The 26117-nt window shown below is 34.3% G+C and overlaps 1 protein-coding gene across 2 annotated transcripts in view; it reads right to left on the bottom strand.

The window, feature by feature from the left end:
* Positions 1-26117, bottom strand: part of HNF4G (hepatocyte nuclear factor 4 gamma) — a 139508-nt gene that overhangs the window by 18393 nt on the left and 94998 nt on the right. The window contains exons 1-3 of one of the 2 annotated variants that reach the window (XM_059042653.2): positions 7482-7617; positions 4020-4191; positions 323-417 (exon numbers count right to left, since the gene is read on the bottom strand). In XM_059042653.2, coding sequence (XP_058898636.1) covers positions 323-417; positions 4020-4191; positions 7482-7617 — 403 coding nt within the window. Of the gene's footprint in view, positions 1-322; positions 418-4019; positions 4192-7481; positions 7618-26117 lie in introns of those variants that run through there. The other variant, XM_067018117.1, reaches the window with a different exon arrangement.

Below are 26117 nucleotides of genomic sequence, written 5' to 3'. Positions count from 1 at the left end.
GCGGATTCTCAACCACTGCGCCACCAGGGAAGCCCTGCCATTTAGCTTTTGAACAAGACATTGGAATATTTTTCTTGCCAGGGATTACGCAGTAGTGGATAGAACATGGCAAATCGGTCAGCAGGTAAAGACTGGCTCTACCACTCACCAGTGGGTATCAGTGTCATTGGGTAAATTCTTAAACTCGAGGAACCACAGATTCTTCACTGAGGATGATCAGAATTCATGTAAAGGTTATTATGATTAAATGAGAACATGTGTGTATAACACTTTTCATCAATAATGTTAATTTTTTAATAATAATTATGTTATATATTATTACCTTCTTTTTTCATTCCTGCTCTAAAGCACTTTCTTAATCGACAGTATCTACATTGATTCCTTTTGTCTTTGTCAACAACACATTGCCGACTGAACCTACAACGCCAAACAAATATATTAGTTTGCAGAAAACTGTTATTTATCAAAAAAAAGCAAACAGACAGACTTTAAAAAGTATAGCCAACTTTAGATCAACAGAAAGAATGTATAAGAATAATTAACTACGACTTTTCTAATCTCATGATCGACATGAAAATACAAGCCTCACCTCTCATGCAGTCTTTCTAATAAAACAAAACTGAATGATATCTCACTTTTGGCCAGTATGCATGATCATTTCTATCTTGAGCCATGAAAGCCAAACCTAGTTTAAAAATTCTGGCATACAAATTCTAATGCTTACTGCTAATTGATTTCAGTGTGACGGGGAACTTCACTCCTCTGAACTTTCACGCTTTTCTCTATTTAAAAATTTTTCTATTAATTTTACGTCATATCCAATTGGAGTTTACTCTAAATTCCAAATTACATATCAAGAGGCAATTGAATAAAGTATAAGGAGTAGAGTCTCTGAAAAATTCGGTACCACTTCACACCCACTACAGTGGCTATCATCAGAAAAAACAGACAATAGCAAATGATGAGGTTGTGGAAAAACTGGACCTCTCACACATTGTCAGTTATAATACAAAATGATGTGTAGCTGCTTAGGAGAACAGTTGGGCAGTTTTTCAAAAAGTTAAACAAGAGTTACCAAATGACCCAGCAATTCCACTCCTAGATAGACACCCAAGAGAAATGAAAGCATATATTCACACAAACACTTATACACAAATGTCCATGGCAGCATTATTCATAATAGCCAAAAAGTGAGAACCCAAATGCTCATCAGCTGATGAACAGATAAACAAAATGTGGTGTACCCACACAATGGAATAGTACACCTGGCAATAAATAAGAATGAAGCGCTGATACATGCTACAACATGGATGAACCTTGAAAACACTATTCTAAGTGAAAGAAGTCAGACACAAAAGGTCACATATTGTGTAATTTCGTTTATATGAAATGTGCAAAAGAGGCAAATCTATAGAGACAGAAAGTAGATTAGTAGTTACCTCATATTGGTGGGGAGGGAGTTGGGGGGAATGAGGAGTGACTACTAAAGGGTACTAAGAGGTTTCTTTATAGGATGGTGAAATACTCTAAATTGAACATAGTGATGATTGTACAACTCTGTGAATATAATAAAAAAAGAATTGCATACTTAAAAAAAAAAAAAAAAAGTACAGTCTCTGGAATTAGACCTGAGCTTGAGTCCCAGGTCAACATTCACTGTCTATAGAACTTGGAAATGTTATTTAACTTTCCAAGTTAACCCACAATTGTAAAATAGGGAAAACCTGCCGTCACAGATTGTTAACTGAGCACACTTAAAAGACTATGGGATCAGCAAAACCTGAGCTTAAAAAATCTTTTTGCCCCTAAACTTACATCAATAAAGTATTTTCCAAATGGAAAATCATGGCATTTGCTTAATACCAATACATGTAAAGAAATCTAAGTTGGCAGCAGTATTCATGATGGGAAGGTGGGAGGAGTAAAGCCATACATGTTGTTGGAATAGTTTTTAAATTTCCAAAATTTGTTATGGGAACATTTCTTTCCCACTTTTCTCACACAGGAAGGGTGGAAATCTTGAAAGCTCTGTGTACTGACATTCTCTGACTCTTAAAAGTTCTTGTTGGGGTGCTCAACTCAATATTCTGTAATAACCTATATGGGAAAAGAATCTGAAAAAGAATAGGTATATGTATATGTATAACTGATTCACTTTTCTGTACACCTGAAACTAACACAACATTGTAAATCAACTATGGTCCAACATAAAGTAAAAAATTAAATTGAAATAAAGTTGCAGGGCTTCCCTGGTGGCGCAGTGGTTGAGAGTCCGCCTGCCGATGCAGGGAACATGGGTTCGTGCCCCAGTCCGGGAGGATCCCACGTGCCGCGGAGCGGCTGGGCCAGTGAGCCGTGGCCACTGAGCCTGCGCGTCCGGAGCCTGTGCTCCGCAACGGGAGAGGCCACAACAGTGAGAGGCCCGCGTACCACACACACACACACAAAAAAAGTTGCTGTTGGATTTAGTTGCTTGGATGGCCATTTTTCATATACGTATATAGATAGATAGATAGATAGATTTCACCTTCAACAGAACACATAACTTAAAAATTGTAAAAAATATTGTTTACATGTTATTTTGTATGTATTTTAGTTATTTATCTTTTAGAAGCACTCAATATTTGATGTAATCATAGAGAAAATACTTTTGATGGAGGAAATTCACTTGATTACTTTACACCTCTCGAGTCTGGCTGTATATAAAAGCAAGGACATACTCTTTTGTTTACCAAGAAGGTTTTAAAGTGGATGATTTACATTTTTATACCTACTTTAAGCTCTCCTAAAAAAATTACTAGAGAACACTAGTTAGATATTTGGGAGTTATATATTAACTTTTCCCACATCCCTAGAAGTCAAATGGCATCATATTGTAAGAGAGTTAACTTCTTCCCAAATGTCCAACTTGTTCCTAAAACACCTTAACAATCCTACACATGACTTTCAGAGACAGAGCACACACAGACATTTTTTCTGGTAAAGTCAGTCATTTTTTAATAACCCATATTTAACACAGATATAATCTGTATTCAAGAAATGTCATTCTGAACACTCAAAAGGAAATAGCTAACCCTAAATCGTGCTATGATGTTGACTTTTTTTAAAAAAAAAAGCCTACTAGAAACGTGTGATACATAAAATATAAATACATTTTAGACAAACATTAAATTCAATTACAAAATTGTGGCACGAGAAATACATCTAAACTTTTAGAGCTGAAAATTTCATTTTATTCAGTAACATCAACAAGCTACCAAAATCATCTGCCTTTTATTTTTTATTTTTTTGCGGTATGCGGGCCTCTCAACTGTTGTGGCCTCTCCTGTGGCAGAGCACAGGCTCCGGACGCGCAGGCTCACCGGCCACGGCTCACGGGCCCAGCCGCTCCGCGGCATGTGGGATCCTCCCGGACCGGGGCACGAACCCGTGTCCCCTGCATCGGCAGGCAGACTCCCAACCACTGCGCCACCAGGGAAGCCCCAGGGAAGCCCCAGGGAAGCCCTTATCTGCCTTTTTATAATTTTGTGCCAAGACTCAGGACGTGATGACGCTAAAAAGATAAGCAATATGCAGAAACGTACACACATTGTGAAACCATTTAAATACAGATTTCCGTATGTCTGTTGGTATACAAACATGTGGTGAAACAATAAAGAAACACAAGGAAAAGACAAACACCAAATTTCAGATGGTGTTTACCTCTGGGAGAGAGGGGAGGGAGAAAGTGATAGGGGAGGTGTCCACTGGAGGCTTCAATTATATTGGTCTAAACTGGGTGGTAAGCATGGGGATTTTTTAAAATACACTTTATAAGTCTAAGATGTTTCATAAAAAAGAACCACCCGTGTGACTGCATGTGTATACACACCCACACATCCTCACTTTTCATGTCGCTTATGAATTTTGTTCTTAGAGTTACAGAAATTTGAAAGCTCTGAATTTTATTCCCATACTTCTTGCATGGCATTTTGAAACACCTCTAAAGATCACCTTCTGGGAAGGAGCATTACAAGTACCTGCAGGAATAAACGTGACTCTTGCGGATGCTGCGTCTGAAGAAGCCCTTGCACCCATCACAGCTGGAGGCGCCATAGTGCTTTCCTGTCGCTCTGTCCCCACATATAGCACATAGACAGTTGACACCGTTATCTGTGGTATTCATACTTGTTGTCTCTGGGACAGAGCTATCTGTTAAAGAAAGAGAAAGAGGTAGAGTGCAAGTTAGCACTGAGTCTTTCTTACATAAATTGGCCTACTAATTATTCATGGGAGTGAAATAGTCCCTTCCTCAGCTTCTTGGAAGCTCCACACCAGTGCTCTCCTTTTATCCACTGGCTATTTCCGCCAGTCTCCATTCCAAACTCCCCACTCGTATTTTGGAGGATTAAAATTTGGCATACCATAGGGCTCAGTCCCTCAACTATACCCTTTCCCTAGGGAAGCTCATCCAGTCCCATGACATTAAATATCATCTGTATGATGAAAAATCCCCACATTTTATTTCTAGGACCGATGTCTCCCAGGGGTATCAGTCTGAAATGCCCAAGTATCTACTGAACAACTTCACTTTGGAGTTTAATAAGAATTTCAAATTAATGTATCGAAAATAGAACTCTGATTTTTTTTTTTTTTTTTTTCCTCCTAGAACTTGTTCTTCCTTCAGTCTTCCCTAGTCAGTCAATGGTACCATCTGGTACCTAAGGCCAATAATCTGGGAGTCTTTACTGAATTCTCACCTTCTTTGCTCATATCCAATCCACGAGTCATATTTAAAATACATATCGAATCCACACCTTTTCAGCCTTTTACCATGACCACTCTTATCCAATCGAACATAATCTTTTCCCTGGATTATTGCAATAGCTTCCTACCTAATTTCTCGAATACTTCCACCCTGGTTCCCCTACTGTTGATTATCAGAAAGCTTGCAATGTGCTCTTGGCATAAGAAATTCACATCACATTAGCCTTGTGAATCTAACCCTTAGATACAAAAAGCCTACACATATTCCCGTGGCCTATAGAGCTCAGAGGGAAAAGGTTCCCCTCCCACCTCTCTGATCCCATTATCTGGCTCTACTTTTCATCCTGTTCACTAGTCTCCAGTAATGTTGCCTCTTTTTTTTTTTTTTTTTTCCTCCTTGAAGTCTGTTCCCATCTCAGAGCCTTTACACTTGCTATTCCTTCTGCCTGGAAGGGAAGCTCTTCCTCAAGAATTTCTATGAGCTGGCTACCCAGTTTCTGCTCAAATCTCACATTTTCTGTGAAACATTCTGTAAACACTCATCTAAAAGAGTCATCTCTCATTTGCCCTTCAAGTAGAACCTAGTACCCTGCTTATATTTTATTTTATTTTATTTTTTTACAGTATGCGGGCCTCTCGCTGTCGTGGCCTCTCCCGTCGCGGAGCACAGGCTCCGGACGCGAAGGCTCAGCGGCCGTGGCTTACGGGCCCAGCCGCTCCGCGGCATGTGGGATCTTCCCGGACCGGGGCACGAACCCGCGTCCCCTGCATCGGCAGGCGGACTCCCAACCACTGCGCCACCAGGGAAGCCCCCTGCTTATATTTTAAACTAACCACTTCGTTTTCTAAAATTATATTATGCTTCGGTCTGTTCATTTATTACCCATCTTTCCCCATAGAATAAAAACTTCATGATGTCAGAGGATTTATCTGTCTTAGTCACCCCTCTGCCTTCCAGCTCTTAGAACTACGCCTTACATAAACTGAGAACTAATTGTTTTGGAAAGACGCTTCAAAAAAATCCACATAGATATTTTTACTTAAATATTTCTTAAATTAGTTAATATTGTTTACTACATTTTTACAAATATCTATGTACTCAAAAGATATTAAATAATAAGAATATATTATATACTTTACTTGATAATAAATTATATAATAATGTAAATATAATAATTCATTATTATATTTCCAATATAAAAAGGATAAAATCAAAGACTGTTATGTCCCAATTACATTCTGTGACAATATATGTATTCTACTTAGTAATACTTCTGAGTTGACAAATATTGTCATATATAACTTCATAGTTACAAAAATCTTCAGTGAGAATATGCTTAAGAGTAATCATGTGACATTTTAGAATTTAAATGCTAGTAATTTTTCTTTTGATAATATAAACAAAATAGATATTAGAAATATGGCAGAAGTGTTAAGGATTGACTGTGTTCTGGAAGATTATATGGAAACAAAAATAATATTCAACTCTTCCTTCCAGTTTAATGTCATACTTACATATTATTAACAAGAATTTACATATTATTACAAGAAAACAGGTTAGACAACACTTTGGAAATAGCCATATAAGTCAGTTAGTTGTTTTAGTAAATATTTATGGTAAATCTAGCCCTACTATTTAGTAATCTATAGCCTTTAAAAAATTCATGAGTCTATTGAGGTAAATACTTTATTAAATACCTTAGGCAAGTCTAAACATAAGGATTAAAAATAGTGACTTCCTAATAGATGCACTGTCAATTGATTTTAACTCCTTTGTGCTAAAATTTCAGAATTCATCTTTGAAAACTTTTAGAAATCTTCCCACTAATAAATTATTGTTGTTTATTGTAAATATTACAGCTATAGCAGTCACTGAAATTGTACAGCATAGTAGAACGTTAAGATATCCTGAGTACAAGATATATTCTCAGTCCTGAGCTAAACACACACACACACACACACACACACACACACACGCACAGAATTTTCCAAAGCATACATAATTAGCAGATTTTAGGAGTTCTAACAATTATAACTGATCTTGGACAAAATTTTTACATGAAAAAATATCTAAATTCAAAGTCAGTAGTAAACTGTATTCTATAAAGACATGAGCCCTAAACAAGTCATGTCTTATTTAAAGTTAAAATGTTACAGTAGATAAATACCAAGAGCTTTGTGAGGCTAAACATTAGCTTGTCAAGTGCAGTTATAATACAAACCCTTATTTCTTTTCATATTTGTGTTCAATGCAAAACCTTGATAGTAATGTTAAATACAGTTTCTCATCAGCAGCAGTTGAGAACTGGGATAATGAAAGGAGAAGGTGACCAGTAAAACTCTCCAGTGTTCTAAGGACAATTTTCCATGTCATTTTAAATGTTGCATAGAAAATATACTTTACAGCCAACCTGCCAATATTACTCATTACTGTGATTTACAGTAAATAAAATAACTGCTGAAACTACTCTTTCTATCTAACTGGCCCATGACAGAATTCCGAGGTTACTTTATTATGCATAGCTAAGCTTTTTCTATCTCAAACGTAAGACAGCCATAGCATTATTAAGTTAAATTTTGTGATGAAGAGCAAAAGCCTCAGATTTGTGGCCTTAAAAAACAAGCCCTGAATTCTCCAGCAATGAAACACACGGACCCACCACCTGGGAAGCTCAGTTTTCCTGCTCTCATTATACTCACTTTTCTTTTTTATCTACAAGCAGATGAGAACTCACCATTTGAATTATACAGAATCTGCATAGTTTCAAACTCCAAAGTTGTGTAAGTTGGGTCCAAAACTTCACTGTAATTTGCCATCTCCATGTCCAGTATCGGTTCCGATACCCTCATCATTGATTTAGATACACACATACAAGTGGCAGCACAGGCCCAGAGTGTGTGATGGCTGTTGGGCTTTCAATCTGTGAGGGATAATCCAAAGTTAACTGTAACTGAGTGACTTATGTCCTACAGTGGGAGGAGCTGTAAAACTGTAAACTCCTTCAGCAGGCCGTATTCTGCTTACTTCTTTTTCTTTTATGGTGTACGAAAGCAATTCATCGCGATAATGTTGGAATGCTTCATGAAATCACCTTATCTGAAGTACTTAGTGGACTAACATGATTTCCTAAATCGATTTCCAGTAGACAATAAATGATGTCATTAAGAGGATTAAAAATAGAAAAGAGAATGCCTCTGAGTTTGAACTGTCATTATAGCATCATTTCTCCCATTTAAGCGGCTGAAATCTCATGCCCCATGTTCTAAAAAAATGAGAATTACTTTACTGTTATCAATTGGGTAAGTCAAGACCGGAAGTTAACACTTAACATAAGAACTTAATAATTTCAAGTTTCCTTAGCCATACAATAAAGCTAACTGTATGTTGAGGAAAAACAAATTTGTAACTTGAAATGACAGAGATTTATGATATATTCCAGTAGAAGCCTGGGCATAGCCCTAATATGGCCTGAAACACATTCTCTTTAGTTATCAATCTATGAGTCGGTGTCCCTTGCATGTTTGTAAATGTTCCAAGGGCAGAACCAGTACGGTTGCTAGTATCTCGTAGGCGTTCGATAAGTAATTGTTAGACAACCACGGTGAGATGCTGGGAAGCCTGCCATGGCGTGCAGCCTGAGAGCCCTTAAAAACTGCTCCAGGGAGGCCCCTTGGAAAAGATGTGCAGGAGGCTGAATTCCAGTGTGCAATGAAGACAGGGTAGGAAAGAAAGCTACATACTCATCCTCCATAGTGGAGCGTCAATGGATAACACTAAAACTGAAAGTACAGGAAGCAGCATGTCACTTAAAGTCATGGGGTAATAGTGGGGGGAAAAAAAAGAAAGAAAAAAGAAGAAGGCTAAAAGAAGTGCCTCTGAGAACGATGTCCATTTACCTTTTTTGTTTGCTTTTTGTCTTGTAGAATTCTTGGGAGAAACTTTGTAGAATTATTTAATTCTTAAATCTACGTGCTTCTATAACTTTAATAAAAATAAAAAAAACAAAAAAGGCAAAAATAATAATAAATGAATGTTACATGAATAAGGATTCATTTATTTTTATTTCTAATGTCAGTTACATTCTAGACATTAAACTGAACATGTGTAGATTTACACATTCCCATCATTAACTTTCTCATACATAACATCTATAAAGTACACTATCTATCTTTTATGTGTATGTGTGACAAGAAGCATTTAGAGTGTGGGGAAATTTAGAAGATAATATTCAAAGATTATATTTTATTTCTGAGAATATGTTTATTGATTTTATCTTCCAAGAAAGAATTCCAGCCACATTTACATTATAAAGTCAGAATTTCATTTTCCACATGTGTTAACGATTACTGCAAAGTAATATTTCTTATTCAATTTCTTAACACCATAAACTTTGTGACTACTGTGTCTTAGAAATTATTGTATTTTTCATCAGGGAAGACAGGCCTCTTAAACTCAAAGCCATGTGAAGAAATTAGCTGAGAGTCATTTCAGCAGCCAGAGTCACGAAATCAAACAGTGATAATTGGAATAGTCCTCTTGCCTTCATATTCTGTGGGATTCTTAATTGTGAGGATAATATCTGGGGGATAAATTTTAGGGACTGATTTTGTTTAGAAGGTTAACTGTAGTAGTTGTTTTTGAAGGGCACAACATGAAAATCCGGTGGTTTTCATTTACATGAAGTGGTTCTCATTTGTGGTGAAGTAGCACAGACCTGTTGTGTTTCCTGTGTGGACACAAAGAGTGCAATGTGCACTGCCCACTGTCTTTCACATGCACGTAGTGACTCACTGATGCTGAGGTATGTCACCAATGGGAATGTACCAACAGAAGGAAAAGAAGCAAAGAAAAATGTAGAGAACCATTCATTTATAAGACTGCAAAACACTTAAGAGAAATGTGATAAAAAGAGAAATGTGGATATAGATCAGGAAAACAATGCTGTCATAGTTTTACTGGTCTACTCCATCCTGTGTCCATGGGTGGCATCACCATGGATCAGGGCACTGCACTCAAAAGTGGAAGGAGATTTAAATTCATCTCAGCACAGATCCTCAAGTAGCCACTAGGAATTAGAGCTGGTTTTCAAGATGAGACACATTTCCCATCCACATTATTGTAAATTATTTTCTTCATTTTATCAAGTAAAAACTTGAGAATTTCCAGAAGATATAGAGGATCAAAATAGCAGGCATATCTCTTCAATGGGGGCAGTCTGTCTTCCTAATGATCTTCAGATGTGGAAACTCCCACAGAATTCAGTCAGCCTCACTCTAGTGAAGGAATGATTCTCTTTGTTTTTTTTTTGTTGTTGTTTGTTTTTAATCTTCTAAGACATTACAAAGTAGAGTAGAAGTCCTCTTTTCTTAAATCCTAGAATTGGTAATTTACTGAACTAGTTAAGCAAATAAAATAATTGAAACAGAGTCATAAAAATGGTATATCTATACTTAATATGTATAATTGTTACTGTTTTGTTGGATAACCAAGACCTTTTATTTGAGTAAGAATCCAAATAAATGGATTCTTTCTTTTTAAATTGGGATTGGGATTCTTTCCTTTTAAATTGAAGTATATATCGAATATATATACATATATCCTTTTTCAGATTCTTTTCCATTATAGGTTATTGTAAGATATTGACTATAATTCCCTGTGCTATACAATAGAACCTTGTTACTTACCTGTGTTGTATAAAGTAGTGTGTACCTGTTAATCCCAAGCTCTTAATTTATCCCTTCCCACCCCACCCTGCTTCCCCCTTTGGTAACCATAAATTTGTTTTCTATGTCTGTGAGTCTGTTTCTGTTTTGTAAATAAGTTCACTTGTATCATTTTTTAAGATTCCATACGTAAAGGATATCATATGATGTTTGTCTTTGTCTGGCTTGCTTCGCTTAGTATGATAATCTCTAGGTCCATCCATGTTGCTGCAAATGGCATTATTTCATTATTTGTTATGGCTGAGTAATATTCCATTGTATATATGTACCACATCTTTTTTATCCATTCATCTGTCGATGGACACTTAGTTTTCTTCCATGTCTTGGTTATTGTAAATAGTGCTGCTATGAACATTAGGGTGCATGTATCTTTTTGAATAAGAATTTTCTCTGGATATATGCCCAGGAGTGGGATTGCTGGATCACATGGTAACTATTTTTAGTTTTTTAAGGGACTTCCATATGGTTCTCCATAGCGGCTGCACCAATTTACATTTGGGATTCTTTATTATTATTATTTTTTAATAAATCCCATACACTACCTTTGATTTCTTGTATTTTTTTTAAGTGGAGAAAAAAGTCAAAGGTATCTATAAAGCAACTGGAATACAGAAGCCTTCTAGAATTTTATACTTTTTGAAATATATTTTAATCAACTTGCTTTTTTTCACAAAGTATTTTCTTTGGTTTTTATAGGGAAAATGTTTTCTTTTAACACTCATATTTCATTAGATTATGCAATATTTAACTAAATTATAGAGTAAAATAACAAGAATAAATGGCATTAACATGCTAGGTAAAAAATACAAGTGACCCTTGATAACTATATAGAGTTGATGAGATGGTCAGAGGACACTGCAGCACTATTAACAATAGCCAAGGTGGAAACAATACAAATGTCCATAATGGATGAATGGATTAAAAAAACGTGGTATATAATGGAAAACTATTCAGCTTTAAAAAGCAATGAACTAGTGAAACATACTACAAAATGGATGAACCTTAAAAACATTACGATAAATAAAATAAGCCCATCACAGAAATACAAATACTGCAAGATTCCACTAATATGAGAAATCTAAAAGAGTCATCCGTATAGATTCAAAGAGAGGAATGGTGGGCTTCCCTGGTGGCATAGTGGTTGAGAATCCGCCTGCTGACACAGGGGACACGGGTTCGTGCCCCGGTCCAGGAAGATCCCACATGCTGCGGAACAGCTAGACCCGTGAGCCATGGGCGCTGAGCCTGTGTGTCCGGAGTCTGTGCTCCACAACGGGAGAGGCCACAACAGTGAGAGACCCGCGTACAGCAAAAGGGGAAGTTACTAATTAAAAGGTTTAAAATTTTATTGAAGCAAGATGCATAAGTTCTAAAGATCTACCATACAGCATTGTACCAGCCAACAATAATGTATAACACAACTTAAAAATTTATTAAAAAGGCAGCACTTATGTTAGATGTTCTTAGCACAATAAAATCAAAAGATTTATGATGAAGAACTGAACTACAGTATGGGAAAATGATCAACCTTATTAGTAATAAGAGAAACGTAAAACAAAACAGTGTTGTTAAAAAAAAAAAGATGCCTTCTACTTGAGGAAAGTAGCCTACCCTGGAAACTAATTAGTATCTTCTACAAAGGAAGTTGAGAACCTGAGTCCATGCAGGGAGCTGGCTAAGTAGAGATTAGATTTTTCTCTTGAATTGATTTTAACATGAGATAACTTGTGTTTTAAAATTAACGTGTATTCCTCCATAAGACAAATCCCTCCTCTCTACTTTTAAAATTAATTAGGCTTCATTCAGAATATTTTTATTTGCTTAAAGAGGAGTAAGGAAGGACAATGAGGAGGATGAGAAAGAAAGGAAATAAAGAATAATGGAAAAAGAAAATGCCATAGAGAAATAATTTTAATCATGGTTACTTTGGATTTTTAATAATGCATCATAATCAAGCAAGTATCACACTCTTTAGTATTTTGTGTTTTCCCTTTCAATAGTGATTGTGACGTTTTCATAACTTAGTAACTTTGATTTTTGGAAACATGTCACTTGGCACAATTGAACAAAAGAAAATTATACCATTTAATTGTACAGTATAAAATGTAGATGCGTAAAAGTTATGGTATTTGTTTATATATTTTCATATTAAAATTCAGTTATTTCCAGTAAAGGGACAGATGAAAAGTCCATGGAGCTTTTCATAATTGCTTCATCAGGTACTTCTTACAGATAAATTCATTAAGGCTACATTAGATTAAAAGCTTAAGTAGTTATAAGAAAAAATGTATTAATTTTATGCCTAGGTGATATAGAAATGATTGTCCTTAAATAAATGGGACTTATGTTATTAAACCCTACATTCAACATAATAAACTTATGAGTAATTTTAAATTTACTTCTTAATGTTTAATTGGGAGAATCATCAAATATTCATGCTAATTCCTAACACAGTAATCTATAATAATTAACATACATTTTCTAAAATAGAGGTATATAAACTTAATCTACATTCAAAAATATACATCATAAACTATGATCTACTGAAAGCTCTTTAAACAGAGGTCACTTTGCAGTATCTGTTCTGTATGCTGAACAAAATGTTATTGTTTTTTAGTGTGATCTCATGGTTTGTAGGCTAAGATATACCTTCTTATTCCTAGTCAGGTCATATACCTCAGAAAGAAAGACAACAATATTTGTAGATAAAATGTCAGTTTTAAATAGCACAACTAATGTTCTTGAAAAATGTTAAAGCAATGGTTCCTTAAGCTGGCATGTGAAATATGATATTTAAATTTCTTTAGACCAACATAACAAGAGATGAAAACAACATAGGATTTAAAGAAGACAACAACTCAGTTCACCATTGACTGATTATTCAAGATAATAGCAGAAACATTGCTATCTTATCTGTAAGACTATTAAGCCTGTTAAACAGTTCTATACTTTAATTAAATCATTCCTTCAGAGCACGATTTAAAATAGAAAACAGGCTAATAAAAATCAATGTTATTTTCATAAAAGAATTTTCATGAAAATAATTTGGAATATTAACATTAAAACATTTTAAAGTTTTAGTTAATAAAATTTGTTCTGTAAATGTATTCGAGATTCCTTTTCATTACCAAAAGTACCAAAAGTACTATACTAATCCCCAAAGTAGTTTCTTTTGTTTCCATGTTCCACTTTTTCAACTATGAAGATTGCACAAATGTGACCGCTAAAAGTTTGATGAAGAATAGCAATCCAAATCAACCCAGTATATATATATATATATATATATATTATATATATATATATGTTTTTTCTTAACATTTTTATTGGAGTATAATTGCTTTACAATGGTGTGTTAAGTTTCTGCATTATAACAAAGTGAATCAGTTATACATATACATATATCCCCATATCTCTTCCCTCTTGCATCTCCCTCCCTCCCACCCTCCCTATTCCACCCTTCTAGCTGGTCACAAAGCACTGAGCTGATCTCCCTGTGCTATGCGGCTGCTTCCCACTAGCTATCTGTTTCACATTTGGTAGTGTATATGTGTCCATGCCACTCTCTCACTTTGTCCCAGTTTACCCTTCCCCCTCCCCATGTCCTCAAGTCCATTCTCTAGTAGGTCTGTGTCTTTATTTCTGTCTTGCCCCTAGGTTCTTCATGACCATTTATTTTTCTTTTTTTAAGATTCCATATATATGTGTTGGCATATGGTATTTTTCTCTTTCTGACTTACTTCACTCTGTATGACAGACTCTAGGTCCATCCACCTCACTACAAATAACTCAATTTTGTTTATTTTTATGGCCAAGTAATATTCCATTGTATATATGTGCCATATCTCCTTTATCCATTCATCTGTTGATGGACACTTAGGTTGCTTCCATGTCCTGGCTATTGTAAATAGAGCTGCAATGAACATTGTGGTACATGACTCTTTTTGAATTATGGTTTTCTCGGGGTATATGCCCAGTAGTGGGATTGCTGGGTCATATGGTAGTTCTATTTTTAGTTTTTAAGGAACCTCCATACTGTTCTCCATAGTGGCTGTATCAATTTACATTCCCACCAACAGTGTATGAGGGTTCTCTTTTCTCCACATTCTCTCCAGCATTTATTTGTTTGTAGATTTTTTGATGATGGCCATCCTGACTGGTGTTAGATGATATCGCACTGTAGTTTTGATTTGCAATTCTCTAATGATTAACGATGTTGAGCATTCTTTCCTGTGTTTGTTGGCAATCCATATATCTTCTTTGGAGAAATGTCTATTTAGGTCTTCGGACTATTCTTGGATTGGGGTTGTTTGTTTTTCTGATATTGAGATGCATGAGCTGTTTGTAAATTTTGGAGATTAATCCTTTGTCAGTTGCTTCATTTGCAAATATTTTCTCCCATTCTGAGGGTTGTCTTTACATCTTGTTTATGGTTTGCTTTGCTGTGCAAAAGCTTTTAAGTTTCATTAGGTCCCATTTGTTTATTTTTGTTTTTATTTCCATTTCTCTAGGAGCTGGGTCAAAAAGGATCTTGCTGTGATTTGTCACAGAGTGTTCTGCCTATGTTTTCCTCTAAGAGTTTGATAGCGTCTGGCCTTACATTTAGGTCTTTAATCCATTTTGGGATTATTTTTGTGTATGGTGTTAGGGATTGTTCTAATTTCATTCTTTCACATGTAGCTGTCCAGTTTTCCCAGCACCACTTATTGAAGAGGCTGTCTTTTCTCCATTGTATATTCTTTCCTCTCTTATCAAAGATAAGGTGACCATATGTGCATGGGTTTATCTCTGCAACCCAGTATATTTTTCAGTGTAAACTGGAAACCAACAAGAGGAGAACTCCACCCAATAAAATGGATTATTAATTCAAAGCAAAGCCACCTTTCATTTCTCAAAAAAAATGAGTCAATTAAAAAACTCATTATTTTCCTGGTTGCCACTGTCTTAATCATCAGCCCTTTTTCGAAATAGAAATCTTGTCTCTTATCCTTTCTACTTTCAATGAGGGAAAACAAACATATTTAAAAATTAAAACAAATCAAAATAGGCATTTTAATCTTCAAAGTAAGTTGCTATCACTGACATGCAAAGAAAGAAGTCTGAAATTGGATCTAATGATGGGATTCTATTTTCAAAGTGGTTCATAGATTCTTTCTTAAAGCACGGATTATATATCAGTTTTAGATAAACAAAAACAATTTTTCCTTGTCTTTTTTTCCTTCTTCAATCTAGTTGATGATCATGCAATGACCAGCAAAACCACAAAGCTCATTAGGTCATTTAAACTAAAGTCATTACCAACATTTAAAAATATATAGTATTTTTTTATTGAAATATACTCATTTTTGAACTGGTGGAAAAAATTAAAATTAAACTGCACATTCATAAACTTTACTTACAAAGTTTTCTAATTCCTTTGAAATAATTATAATTATTCCATAGCTTATTGCCCAGTTCATATTGTTTTTCAATTCATGACTATACCCCAAGTAAACAATTTTAAATCCTTATTTTAGATCCACCTTTTATCTAATCAGTGCAAACAACTCACATCACTACTAAAAAATGCTAAATAAATAAATTGGACAGAGATTCACAGCATCTTGTGAAATACCTGAATTAGTTTAGAAATGTTACTATTTTTTATAATATTTATGGTTTACCTCAGCTATTCATTTCTTTCTATATGCTCATTAAAACATCAGATTGTTATTTAAAACTAGTTATACAATAAATGTAAAACCCCGAACTAAAGAAGAGTGAAAATGGTATCATAATTAAATCAGTTACTGTTAAGATAGACAAAAGGAGGACTGCACAGCTGAGACCTAAATGTAACCAAGAAAACACTGAGTAAAAGCTTAGAGGTGATATGAGAAATCTGCATATATTAAACCTACCTTCAAGGTCAGTTGCCTTGTGATTCAAAACAGACTCTCCTTTCCAGAAGATAAGGAGCTGATTAGTACTAAATTATTAACTGGAATATAGATTATACTGGTAAGGAAAATTTAAAAAGTCTGGATATAAGCAACATGTTAGGATTCAACAGTCACTATTTCTGCATTTGCTTTTTACAATCAGTATTATCATTGTTGCCACTGCAAACTCAGCAAAGTTAGTTAGAATATTTAAGATTGTTGTGGCACTCTGATACCAAAGTTGCTGCATTATGCAAAATGAAGGGAAGAAAGTTATCAGTTTGAGCCAGTACCTATCTCAAATATGTTCTAAAGAGGTATAATTTTTAATAAAAATAGCAGCAGTTCTACTATGCTGAGTGCACTGACTTGAGCATTTTGAATAAATGTATTATAATGACCATAAACTTTTGCATCTGGGAGCCCAATGCATACATACATACACATATACATACATAAGAGTTACTCTTTCTTCATTTTAAAAATGTAGTAGCACATTATACACACAGTCATATTGTCAAGAACAGCTCAACATTCCTCCTTAAAGCTTTCTTACATACACAGGGAGAACAACATAATTGTTGTTCTCCCTGTGTATGTAATAATGTGATAATTGATTTATTTTATTATTTTATTTATTTGGCTGCATTGGGTCTTCATTGCTGCGTGCAAGCTTTCTCTAGTTACATTGAGCGGGGGCTACTCTTCGTTGTGGTGCGCAGGCTTCTCACTGCGGTGGCTTCTCTTGTTGTGAAGCACAGGCTCTAGGCGCATGGGCTTTGGTAGCTGCAGCATGTGGCTCAGTTGTTGTGGCACACGGGTCCTAGAGCGCAGGCTCAGTAGTTATGGCGCATGGGCTTAGTTGCTCTGCACCATGTGTGATCTTCCCGGACCACGGATCGAACCCGTGTCCCCTGCATTGGCAGGTGGATTCTTAACCACTGTGCCACCAGGGAAGTCTCTGTGATAACTGATTTAGATGAAACTAATTAAGATTTGCATCTCCATTTAATATAGTTAGGTATTTGGTCAACTCAACTGAAATGTTAAATATTTCACCACAATTTATGTAAATTTATTTTTGAAAAACACAATATTGGTTGTTTTTTTGAAAATACCATAATGAAGTATATCTTTTGGATTACAAATATAGACGATTAAAATGATATTAATAACAAACAAATATTAATTTAATTTGAGCCAAATGTCACAGGTAAGGTCATGGCTTTTGCCAATGTGCTAAGCTTTAAAATTAAAGTATCAGAAGCTATTACCACTCTCAAATAAGCAATTTGGAATTGCTTAATGTGTAACATACATTAGGCCAGTGATTCACAAATTCTGCTGCACATTAGAATCATCTGGGGAATTTTTAAAGATCCCAAGGCCCAAGTTGCATCAGATACCAATTACATTAGAATGTCTGTGGTGGCAGTCAGGTATCAGTGTTTTTAAAAATCTTTAGGAGATTCCAAAGTGCTGAAAAATTGGGAAACCATTGCTTTAAGCTGTTAAATTCTAGAAGGGCAATATGTTCTATTTATTATTATGGCTTTAGGGCCTAGAATAGTGTCTTCCACATGGTAAACACTCCACAGATACTTATTGAATGTGTGAATAAAATATATATGTAAATAATTAACTTTGACAGAGTATAGCATTAATATTGAGCACAGAAGTAATTTTTGTATGTCAAGTACTTTTCCAGTGACAGTATTTCTACATGAACAAATAGAGAAATTTCCTGCCCTCATGAAACTTACAATAAAATAATAATGATAATTTATATCTCTATAAAGAGATGGATAATTGAACCATTGTGTTTCCATTGGATTCACAAAACTGAATTGAGAAATTCAATGTCTTATACATTTAGACCTTGAAACAGCAAACTTACTGGTCTGTAGGTAGATAGAAAGAGGTGTAAACCCTCCTTAGTCACTGATTCCTCAATGCCTGCTTTAATTCACATTGTTCTTTATTTTTAGGTATTTTGGTAGGAAGTCGCTGCAAACACTGTGTTACCAAATATGGAACTTTTGCTCCTAGGGGAAATACAGGGTTACATTCCTGTGAGCTTCTGGTCACAATATTTTCATCAATGGATCAATTCATAAACTTGTTTTATGTGGGTTTCTGTTTAAAGACACCTTATTTAATATCCATATTGTTGATTCATTACCATTGAACTCATTGTCAACAACATTATAACTCATGCCTGAATGAAGCTTATCTAACACACATAGTTTCTCTGTAAGGCACATCATAGCCTTCAGCAATTAGGAACACTATACAGTACTACCTTTGGGGTCATTTTAAACAGAAAAATCACCAACAAAAAGCACAAAAATGAGGGAAACATGGCACTAAATATGTTGTGAAAAGAACACTTGTTCACAGAACAAAGCTGAAACAAAAAGGCAGTGTTGTCTTGTTTGACCTCAACTGGGAACGCCATCATCTAGCAACTCAAACTTTTCACTACTCGGCACTGCAAAAGTGTTTCCAGTATTGATTTTGGGGTTAGAAATAAATTTTAGCAAGTAGTCAAATTCACAAACATGGAATCTGTGAATAATGAGGATCCACTGTATATACATATATGCATTATTACTGAGGTTTTCGATATGCAATAAACAGAAACTTTTTCATTGGCTGTATAACATTAATTTTATTTTGAGGCAAAATAAAAACTTTTGGAGAAATACAAAGTCCTTTGTAGTCTATTTTTTAAATCCTGTGTCAACCTGTTAAGGTGCTACCAACCTTTAAAAAAGTTATGTGAATATATTTTTGTGCCTAATATTTGTTTTAAATGTAAAGAAAAACATTGATATATATTAATAAATCCATTCCTTTTAAGTCTGTCCATTTTTGTTGAACCAACCTCTAAATGTTTAATTTTATTTTTTGTTACAGGAAACTAAACAATAACTTTTCCGTTCCAGGGCCCTAAAAGTAAAAACTCTATTTCCAAATATTTTATTAAAAAACAAAACAAAACCAAAAAACCCTTCAGCTGGTAATTTCACTGTGATTTTAGGTTATGACAGTAAATGAAATGCTTGTTCAGCCAAGCACTGTCACATTCACATTAATTAGGGCAATTTAATTTTTCAGTGATAAATCTGCATTATAACAGATATCATGTTTTTCTAACTGTTCTCCTTTCAGTTATAGAAGAAAGAAAAGAAAGAAAAGAAAAGAAAAGAAAAGAAAAGAAAAGAAAAGAAAAGAAAAGAAAAGAAAAGAAAAGAAAAGAAAAGAAAAGAAAAGAAAAGAAAAGAAAAAAGAAAAGAAAAGAAAAAAGAATGACAACTTAGGTCGGAAACATGAACCTCTGGAAAAGTTTAGGTAACCATGAATATGCAGAATTTAAATAAATTCAATATGTATTTTTATCCAAATGCAAAAATATTATGTTTTACTTAAGTGTTAAGAGCTTATCAGAAGAATTTTATAGCATCACTACTGTTTATAAAATGAAATGAGTAAAAATTAATACCAAGTAGAAAAAAAACAGTATGGTAAAAATGTATGGTAGCCAATCTACTTTTCATGGAAATGAAGCTTATACAATTTTGAGGTCTCTTGAAGAGGAACAAATTACTAGAAACACATTGCCCTAACCAGGACCTTAGAAGAGGCTCAGACAACTGATGGGTCTTGAAATTTAAGTTTCATTAGCTTCACTTGAAATCTACCTCTGACTCACCAAATATAGTAACTGGTTTTATTTAAAATTATATAATCCTGATTTCATCTTTACCTGCGTGGCACCCCCCTTTTTTCCTCTTCCTCATCCTTCTCATAGATGTTCATTCTTCAGCTTGCTGCTATTTTCTTTTCGTTTGGAATCTCAGGCATTTAAAATTACTATCACTATTTAGAAATATGAATCCAAATTTTTATTGCAGTGATTACTCCATTGCAAAATATAATTTTATATCCCCAATTTTTGATTAATCCTTTTCTCTCTGGAATGCTTTTTTGTCACATACAATAAAACTTTGCTGCAATAATGTAAGTAGGGGGGCTTCCCTGGTGGTGCAGTGGTTGAGAGTCCGCCTGCCGATGCAGGGGACACGGGTTCGTGCCCCGCTCTGGGAAGATCCCACATGCCGCAGAGCGGCTGGGCCCGTGAGCCATGGCCGCTGAGCCTGCATGTCGGGAGCCTGTGCTCCGCAATGGGAGAGGCCACGACAGTGAGAGGCTCACGTACCACAAAAAAAAAAAGTAAGTAGGGACCAAAAACATACAGAATTATTTGTTTCTGATCAGTTATAATCAAACTAAGTGTTAATGAAATGTCTTGGTAATCTTTTTTACTAAATTTCACACTCTCTTTTTTATTATGGGCTTTAGAAAGATTTTTAAAAACTCATTGAATCTCTCTACCCTAAAATATCTGCAATAGTTCACTAGTTACATCCGCATGCTTACATTCTACTGTATACCAGCTTCCTGGTACCTTCAACATACCCAAACTAAGAAGATTCACATAGATACTCTCCACTTCTTCATTTATTGTTCATTGTTATACTCCAAAATATTGGAAAGATTATTTTATTATACATCTAGCAGGGAGGTCAATGTGTTTGCATGAATGAGGAAAGAAGAAAATGAAATAAAGGATTAAAATTTTTTCTACATAAAGACCTCATTGCAGCAATGGGGGCTACTTAGAGAGCTTATGTGATAATGATAGAGATATAATGTTCAAATGCCTTGATTCTAGAAGTTGAATTAGCATTTAGAAAAAGCATGAAGGAGAAGAAATTCATTATCCTGTGGCTTCAAGGACTATTCCTTTGTGTTATCTCCAGAGAGCTGAGATTCAAAACAAGCCTTTCTGGTTCCGAAGGCTTTGCTTCTTTTATGCCCTCTATTTGGTGGTATGCTTCAATTCACTTTGTCAAGATACTGAAAGACAAGGAACCAAATTCTAGTGAAAGTATTTCCATTATATAGGCATGACATAATTCCAGCCTTATATTAACTTGTATGAAATATCACTTCACCAAAATTTAAGTGGCATATTAAGAAAATCATCAAGCTATAGCAGTGGTTCTCAGTGAAGGGTAATTTCCCCTCAGGGCGGAAATTTGCAAATGTCTGGAGACCTTTTCGGTTGTGACAACTTAGAGACAGCAGTGATGCTGATATACAGTAAGTACAGGCCAGGATTGCTGCAAACATCTTACAACAACAGAGTGATTGCTCACAGCAAAGAATTATCTATGTCAAATGTTAATAATGCTCAGGCTGAGAAAACTTGACCTACATATCGTAGACCTAGGTCATGTGTCCTCATTTAAAATTCAACATATTTTAAATGAGAATCAATTGTGAAAATATGTTCATGCTTTTTGAAAATTGTAAGGCTCAACTGTGATAGCATGCTTCAGCCTTTTGGATATTATAAAGAAATGTTTAATCTCTATTTATTTACTTAAACCTTTATTTATTGAAATGTTATTATAAAATAAATGTTCTTACAAATATATTATGATATTATCTAAGCTACATAGACACAACCTCTTACATACTTCATCATAACCCCAGTATCTCCACAGTCAAGTAGTATTATGCACATGAAAAAAAGTTTGTTTAATTAATGAACTAATATACTAGCATAACAATTGCAATTCCTGGGCAGAATCTTCTACCAGGTTTAAAATGAAATGAGTAAAAATGAATACCAAGTAGAAAAAAACTATATGGTAAAACTGTATGGTAATCAATCTATTTTTCATGGAAATAAAGCTTATAAAATATAGCATTTTTTAAAGAGTTCATTTTAATAACTCCAAAGTTAATAACTATAAAACTTAAGAAATATTTGTTATTTCAACAGCTTTAGAATTTGATCTGATCATTACCAAATATTTATACTTTTGGACTTGAGTATGTTTTACTGTTATTTCTTATGTTATTTTCCATTGAAACTTATCCATATATAAAATATTTTATTTATATTACATCCTGCTTGAGATAATACTTCAAGAGTTAGATAACAGTAAATGTAAATGAAAAAAACTCGTCATTCTTTGCACTTAACATTCCATATGTTGGTACTTCACTCCAGTTCAGGCAGTATGGCTTGAGAAACTATATGCGTAACTAGGACTGGAACACTGAAAAGACTACTAAGCAAAGTAATAATATAGACATTGATAAGCATGAACTAAGATAAATAACTAAAGTAATAATCAGCAATAACATTTAAATTAAGGAGGAAGTGATTCTTAAAGAAGTTTAAAGGCTTATGTTATTTAGATGACAGATGTAGATATTTTCAAGCTTAAGTACAGTAAACAAGTTAACATTTTTAATTTATTAAGTAAAATAATATAAATATAATCTTTGTCCTATGATCTATGCCCCAGTCCTTGAAAAACCCTCCAACTACTGCCAAAGATTGATCCCTGAATTTAACTGGTCCTGTCAGCTCAATTATCTTCTCTCCTTTCCTCATTCTAATTTCAAATTTCATTTCCTAAACAAAATGTATATACATTCTGGGGCTTCCCTGGTGGCGCAGTGGTTGAGAGTTCGCCTGCCGATGCAAGGGACACAGGTTCGTGCCCCGGTCCGGGAAGATCCCACGTGCCGCGGAGTGGCTGGGCCCGTGGGCCATGGCCGCTGAGCCTGCGCGTCCGGAGCCTGTGCTCCGCAACGGGAGAGGCCACAACAGTGAGAGGCCCGCGTACCACACACACACACACACACACACACACACACACACACACACACACAAAATGTGTTCTTGTCAATCATTCATGAATGTTTATAAAATCTGAACACAGAAAAAGTATCAAAATAAAAAGTAATATTAAATAGATCAAATTGCCTGAAAAATATGTAATAAAATTAGATATAAGAATCATAGAAATAATAAAAACCATACTTTATTTCAGAAATTTAAAAAATATTCTAAATAACTCAGGATTTGAGTTTGATATTATGAAGCAAAGTAGGGGGGAAAACCTACCTTGTATGAAACTAAGCTATAGTCAGAGGACAGTTTAGACTTTTGGTGTCCAATTTAAAAAGTCAGAAAACCAGCATCAGAAAAAATATATAATAAATATGAAATAGTGAAAAGAAACATCCATTATTGAAATAAAGCAAAGGTTAAACAAAGAGGTTCTGTGTCATGATTTGGTTTTTGAGTAGAAAATAAGTTGGAAATAAACATCTGGCAAGTCTTACGAAGAAAAAAGAGAAAACACACAAAGAATATTAGGAATTACAAAACCAGCAAAGCAGTTACATCAGAAATTTTAAAATAATATGTGAACATTATGAACAACTTGATGGCATTGATTAGAAAATCTAGACCATATGGTCATTTTCCTAGACAAATTTAACTTACTAAATTTCATCAGAAGAAATAGAAAATCTGAATGAAGTCATTACTATCTTAAAAATTATATTGATTTATTAAAATCTACCAATAACAAAATTTCAGGCCCAGCAAGTTTTATAAGCAAACTATATCAGATACTTACAAAGCACACAAACTCAATCTTTTATACACTATTTTAGAACAAAAACCAAAAATCTCTCCTAGTACATTCTTAATTCTGAAATCAGGCAAGGACAGGTTAGTAGATACAATTCTTAAATAAAAATTAGCAAATTAAATCCAGCAATGTATAAAAATATAATAAAATATGATCAAGTTGGATATATTGTAGGAATGTTTGGATGGTTTAATATTTAAAAATCTATTGATGTAATTCTAATTTAATTTAAAGATTAAATTAATAAAGATGCTAATGTAAAGTGGAGTCATTTGATAATATTCAATATCCATTCACAATAAAAACTCTTAACTACAAATACTAGTGAACTTTTAAAATAAAAAATCACATCAAACATTATTCTTAACAGTTACTGATTAAGATCATTGTTTTTAAACTCATGAAAGAGATGAGATGGCAACTATCATTGCTTTTATTCAATCTTGTATTAGAGGCCCTAACCAGAAGAGTATAAGAAAAAGTTCCATAAAAAATTCCAATCAACTTAATTGTTCAAATAGAAAATGCAAAAGAATTTACAAGTATATTATTACTTTTAATACAATCATTCAAAAAGTCTGCATATACAAGTATCAATTGTATATGCTATACTGGCAACAAACTGATAAAAAATACTGGGTTTTAAAAGAAAAAAAAAAAAAACTCCCATGCACCAGAGGAACAAAAATGTTAATGTACTTAGAAATGATGAAGAACATTATAAAACGTTATTGAAACTCATTAACATCAACTTAAACAAATGGAGACATATACCAAGTTCTTGGATATCAACACTGCTCTAGTTAATCTCCAACTTTAACTCAACTTTTAACCCATAGCCAGTGGTGTTTTCATTGTATTTGAACAAGTGATTGCATAATAGATGTAGAAGAGGAAAAAGCCCATGCAATCCCAGATAATTCTGAAGAAGAACAGCAGAAAGGACTTCTCCAATTAGACATGAAGGCATACTTGCCTATTATGAAGGGAGTGTGATATCATTACAGAGATCGTCAATATATAAGTAGAACAGAATAAAGCACTGAAAATAGAGCTATATCGGGATGAGAAGTTGATATCTGAATGTCATTCTAGGCCAATGGATAAATGATGGATTATTTAATAAATGATCCTAAGACAACTGATTATACCTATAGAAATCATACAGTCAAATCCTTAACACAAAATATACCTAAAGTAGATAAATGATTTAAATTTAAAAAGTAAATCTTTTAGAAAAAATAATAATCAATAATATCAAATATATGTATTATGTCAGTATAGGAAATAGAATCATAATAAAAGATTAAAAAAGCACAAACCATAAAGAAAATATAAATACATCTGATTACATTAAATTAAAAAAAAACTTTTGATTTGTTTTTGTTTTATAATATCAAAAGATACCATAAGCAAAATGAAAAGACGAAGTGCTAACTGGATGAAACATTAAGCAGCAGTATAAAATGATGATTACAAGAAAATGTAAGAATACTGTGATAAAATTTTAATTTCAAAATTACTTTTAGTTACATAGCCTTCAACTATATAAAACACACACACAAATACACACACATAGATAGATGATAGATCTGTAGGCAGATGAGAAAGAGGAAAAGAGAAACAGAGACACAGAAAGAGAGAGGAGATTCACTAGTGGGCCATATCTATAACTTTTATCTTGCCACCATTTCCAAATGAATCATGATAATGCCTTTCAATATATCAGTGTCCTATGATATCACTATATGATAGGCATTAGAATGCCCAGATATCTCACCCTCACCCTCAATTGCTGAATTCCTGTTAGTCTACCCAATCCTGACTTAATACCTCCACTTAACCTCAGGTCTCCTGTCAGTCAAATCTTAGATCCACAGCACCAGATGTGGATCCCAGGGTGACTCCCAAACTTTTGCACTTTTTACCTCTTTCTCATGTTGGTTCAGCCCTTGGCTCTTCACAGTGAAAACGTCCTCATTACACAGAACTCACTAGACCTGGGAATAAGACCCTAAAACGCTAGCTACAAATATCTCATTCTGCTTCTCTTGTGATGCCCTCTCAGCTGATTTATATGTTGAGTAGATTCCTGTAAGTATGTCTGCCTCCATGGTACCTTGTAATCACTCTCTAATGAGACAATAGACTCTTTATGGATTTTCTATTTGTGTATCTTCTCAACTGGCCTTTTAGCCCA

The sequence above is a fragment of the Kogia breviceps genome, chromosome 17 (genome assembly GCF_026419965.1).
Source record: "Kogia breviceps isolate mKogBre1 chromosome 17, mKogBre1 haplotype 1, whole genome shotgun sequence".
NCBI classification, from domain to species: domain Eukaryota; kingdom Metazoa; phylum Chordata; class Mammalia; order Artiodactyla; family Physeteridae; genus Kogia; species Kogia breviceps.
This window is presented reverse-complemented; position numbering and strand designations above follow the sequence as displayed.